The sequence below is a fragment of the Cucurbita pepo genome, chromosome 6 (genome assembly GCF_057944985.1).
Source record: "Cucurbita pepo subsp. pepo isolate OVF chromosome 6, ASM5794498v1, whole genome shotgun sequence".
Classification (NCBI taxonomy): Eukaryota; Viridiplantae; Streptophyta; class Magnoliopsida; order Cucurbitales; family Cucurbitaceae; genus Cucurbita; species Cucurbita pepo.
The window spans coordinates 12,343,415-12,348,037 of NC_141803.1; the positions used below are offsets into that span (position 1 = coordinate 12,343,415).

Consider the following 4,623-nt stretch of genomic DNA (forward strand, 5'->3'; position numbering starts at 1 on the left):
CTTATGTGGCAATACTCAACGAGTTAATTGGATGTGTATTTACTATTATACAAACGGTTCACACATGCGAGTATGAACCCACCAGTCGGTTCGCACACCTCCTGGGCCCCTTTCATGGTCCGGCGACATTCTCCGAAGTTGTTGATGTCGGACACTCGTTAGGCGTAGCGACCGTCGTATCATTATGATAAACATAATGGTCATTTTTCTGCCTCGTAGTGTACGCGTCTGTACCATCGTAAAAGAAGGCTATTCCCTGATGCATGAACACACAATGATGCATGAGATCCCAACATTTTTTTTCATTATCATGTAAGACAACCTATTCCAATTTTTCTTCGTATCATATCATTTTTAGCATAGCTTTCCTTCCCACAATTATCTCTCCTCAACACATCCTTACGCCACAAAGGCACCGTTACTGCAAAAAGAAACAGAAAATCCCTTCCCACAATTATCTCTCCTCAATACGTCCTTACACCAAAAAGTCACCGTTACTGCAAAAAGAAATAGAAAAATGACGATGGTCAGATTTACTTGAGGAAACCTTTACCCAATTGAGATTCAACGGAGATTTACGTGAAGATAGATCTTATCAACAAGGTATACATTAAATCTTCATTTTCTTTTATCCTATATCATTTTTTGAAATCACAGTCAATTATAGTTAGGTCTTCATTCAATTACTACAATAGTTTAGATTTGGAAACATGATTCCACTAGAAATTTGGAATACATGAGAACAAAATTAAATGGCAGCACACTAAATACAGATAAAAAAAAAAAGGAGGTTCAGGCATTAAAAAACATAAACTAAATATAGAGAGAAAAGTAAATACAAGAGCAAGAAAGCACAAAATAACTTGAAATAACTTTATCTATTCTTTTTATACCACAGTAACAAAAAAAAAATATAATTATAGATATATAACATTTTAAGACTTTTAACAATTGACCAATGTAAACTAGAGATAATTTTATAGAGTTCAAACTTGAAACTAATGCATGGTCTCACATAGGTTGATTTGGATTTCAAAGGACAAAATCAAACTTTCATTAAGGATATATTTGTGACCACAGCTTAAGCTAACCAGGTAAGTGGTCGTACTATTGGCATGGTTATATTTGATGTTGACACGTGCTTATGGTTCTGCACGTCTTATATATACTGATATGTGTTAATCGACATGCTTATATTATGTTTATGTTATGTTATAATATGTGAATTGTATGATAATATTTACGGTGTGATGTGTTCAATGATATGTTTGAGATATGATACGAGAAGGATGCACTAAACGTAATGTAATGATAGAAGTAAGATGTGTTCGCAAAACGTTAAGGTTAGGTTAGGTCTCGAAGTGCTTTGAAAATGAGAGATTGATAAAAGAATATGGTTAGGATATGGGTAGAAAGTGATGAGATTATGATAGATTGATAGAATGATAGCGTTAGGGTACGTTCACGTAATGAAATGACTATGATAGGTATAAGAATGTTAAGGCTATGATAAGTTAGGGAATGATAAGACCACGAAGTGCTTACAATATGATATGATTATGATACGATATGTGAATGATGGATGTATATATATTGTGATATGATATGAAGGTGATGTTGAGATATGATTCAAAGTATTCAAAATGAAGATATGATTGAAAGTAGTTGAGATATGATTCAAATATTCAAACTACGAAGATATCAGGAGATTTTAGGAGATTGTTAGTAGATTTGAATTTATCTAGATTTACATGATTTACTATTTCTGGTCTAGTGTATAAGCTAAAAATACTAGAATTGTGTAACCCTCTAAGCATCGAGTCAGTAGACAATAATAAAGCATTGCAGCTTTCATCTATTTTATCTATTCCTATCTCTTTCACTATCCTTTTTTCCAACAATTTTTGTATCTGAGCCAAGTTCATTCAACACGAGGGTGAGTGATTATTTTCTTTCACAAAACAAAAATGGCAATAGCTGGTTTTTCTTCCTCTACACCGTTGTTACCAATCTTTAATGGTGAGAAATATGAGTGGAGGAGCATTAAGATGAAGACTTTGCTCAGATCGCAGGAGCTATGGGACTTGGTGGAGCACGGGTTTGTTGATCTATTAGAACCCACAATTGAAGAAAAGGAGAGACTAAGAGAAACCAAGAAGAATGATGTCAAGGCTCTATTCACTATTGAGCAAGCAGTTCATGAGACTATCTTTTCACGAATTGCAGCAGCAACCACATCAAAGCAGGCATGGTCAATTCTACCGAAGGAGTTTCTAGGAGATTCAAAGGTCATGACAGTGAAATTGCAATCTCTAAGATGTGATTTTGAAACTCTACTCATGACGAATGGCAAATCAATTGCTTATTTTTTGTCAAGATCAATAGCAATAGTCAGTCAAATGCGTACCAATGGAGAGAAAATTTCAGACGAAACAATTGTTGCAAAGGTGTTGCGAACCTTGACTCCAAAGTTTGACCATGTGGTGACTGCCATAGAAGAAGCTAAGGATCTATCCATACTCTCCGTTGATGAACTGATGGGCTCGCTTCAGGCTCATGAGGCAAGAATCAATAGGTCATCAGAAAGGAACGAAGAAAAGGCACTACAAGTGAAGGAGACAACCAACAACTAAAACAACGAAAGAGAAAATATTCATTTAGCAGGTAGAGGTAGAAGTCGTGGAAGAGGAGGATTTCGCAGCTTCCATGGTGGTTGTGATAACAGGGGTAGATGGATGTTGACTCTGGCAATTCGGAGGACAATGTCGACGAAAAATTGGCCGAAGGTTTCTTCGAAGGAAAAATTAGCGGAAGTAAAAGGAGAGAGGGAGAGAGATTCGCTGATATTTGCTGAAGACTCGATATATTATTTTCTTTCAGTTGAATGGTTTAAATAACAAATCTAATTACAAAAATAGGAAAACTAATTATACAAAAATAGAAAAAGTGGACGAAGACTTCGCTCAAATTGGCCAAAAAATGGCACCTAGAATTACACTCTTCATTGGCGTAAATTATGTTTTGAGAAACCTAACTAAATAAGGAACATGGCTTTTATTTAACAATGGAGAAGTGATGGACAGAAACAATTCAATGAACAAAGGATAGTCATACAATGTTACCATTGCAGAAGGTATGGGCACACAAAATCTGATTGTTGGTATAAAAATCAACGAATGAATTTTGCAGTAGAGAATGAAGAAGAAGAAGAAATGTTGTTTGTGGCGTGCATGGATACTAATCCGAAAAAAGGTGACTTACGGTTTATTGATAGCAGATGCTCGAACCATATGATAGGCACCAAATCCTTATTCAAAGAGCTTGATGAGACGCAAAAGATTAAGGTGCAACTTGGAAATACAAAAGAGATGCAAGTTGAAGGAAAAGGTACCGCGAAAGTCGGAACCAGTCATGGTAAGATAAAACAATTAGATAATGTTCAATTTGTACCTGATTTAGGGTACAATTTATTGAGTGTTGGACAATTGATGACCAGAGGACATTCAGTTTTATTTGATGACAACACATGTGTCATTACAAATAAGAAATTAGGCCATAAAGTTCAAATTGCCATGACTTCAAATAAGATGTTTCCACTTGATGTTTCTATCATGGAGGATTTTGCTCTTACAACTAGCATAAAAGATGACTCAACATTATTGCATCTCAGATATGGACATCTTCATATGAATGACCTGAAAATACTTAGGGATAAAGGTATGGTTTTTGGATTACCAATAATTGACTCAACTAATTTATGTGAAGGATGCATTTATGGCAAGCAGACTAGGAAGTCCATCCTGTTGGAAAAGCTAAAAGAGCTTCACATTATCTAGAACTAATTCATGCTGATTTATGTGGGCCAATGCAAACGAAGTTCTTGGGTGGCAGTGTATACTTTTTACTATTTCTTGATGGCTATAGTCGCATGAGCTGGGTTTACTTCCTATAACATAAGTCAGAAACTTTTCAGAAGTTCCAGATTTTTAAAGCTATGGTAGAGAACCAAAGTGGCTGTCACATTAAAGTTCTTCACACAGACAGAGGTGGCGAGTTCATATATAAAGAGTTCAATCTATTTTGTGAAGAAGAGGGCATCCAAAAGGAATTAACAACTCCCTACACTCCAGAACAAAATGGAATCGCTGAACAAAAAAAATCGAACTATTATGAAGATGGCAAGAAGTATGTTACAAGCAAGGAGACTTCCAAACTAATTTTGGGTAGAAGCCGTAGCAACATCTGTTTATCTATTAAACCTCTCACCAACAAAGGCTGTTATGAATCAAACTCCTTATGAAGCATGGCATGGAAGGAAACCATCTCTAAGTCATTTACGAATCATTAGTTGTGTTGGTTATGCTTTCAAACATCCTCAAATTCGTCAAAAGCTTGATGAAAAATCTGAAAAATGCATTTTCATTTGCTATTGTACTCAATCAAAGGCATATAAACTATACAACCTCGTTAGTGAAAAGATTTTAGTTAGAAGGGATGTAATATTTAATGAAAACGTGAGTTGGGATTGGAGTAAAGAACAGGAGCAACAAAAGATTACAGTTGAAGTTTGCCCAAATGAATAGACAAGGGTAAACTTTAGTGCATCTCCCAGTGCATCCACTG

General features: G+C 35.5%; 1 protein-coding gene across 1 annotated transcript; it reads left to right on the forward strand.

The window, feature by feature from the left end:
- The first annotated feature begins 1,967 nt into the window (after nucleotides 1-1,967).
- On the forward strand, nucleotides 1,968-2,633 carry LOC147792331 (uncharacterized). Its single transcript, XM_087124449.1, has one exon. It carries the CDS (start codon nucleotides 1,968-1,970, stop codon nucleotides 2,631-2,633), a length of 666 nt encoding a protein of 221 aa, XP_086980575.1.
- Nucleotides 2,634-4,623: the final 1,990 nt, after the last annotated feature.

Coding starts and splice junctions, on each gene's coding strand:
- LOC147792331 (XM_087124449.1), top strand. CDS start 1,968: ATGGCAATAGCTGGTTTTTCTTCCTCTACACCGTTGTTACCAATCTTT.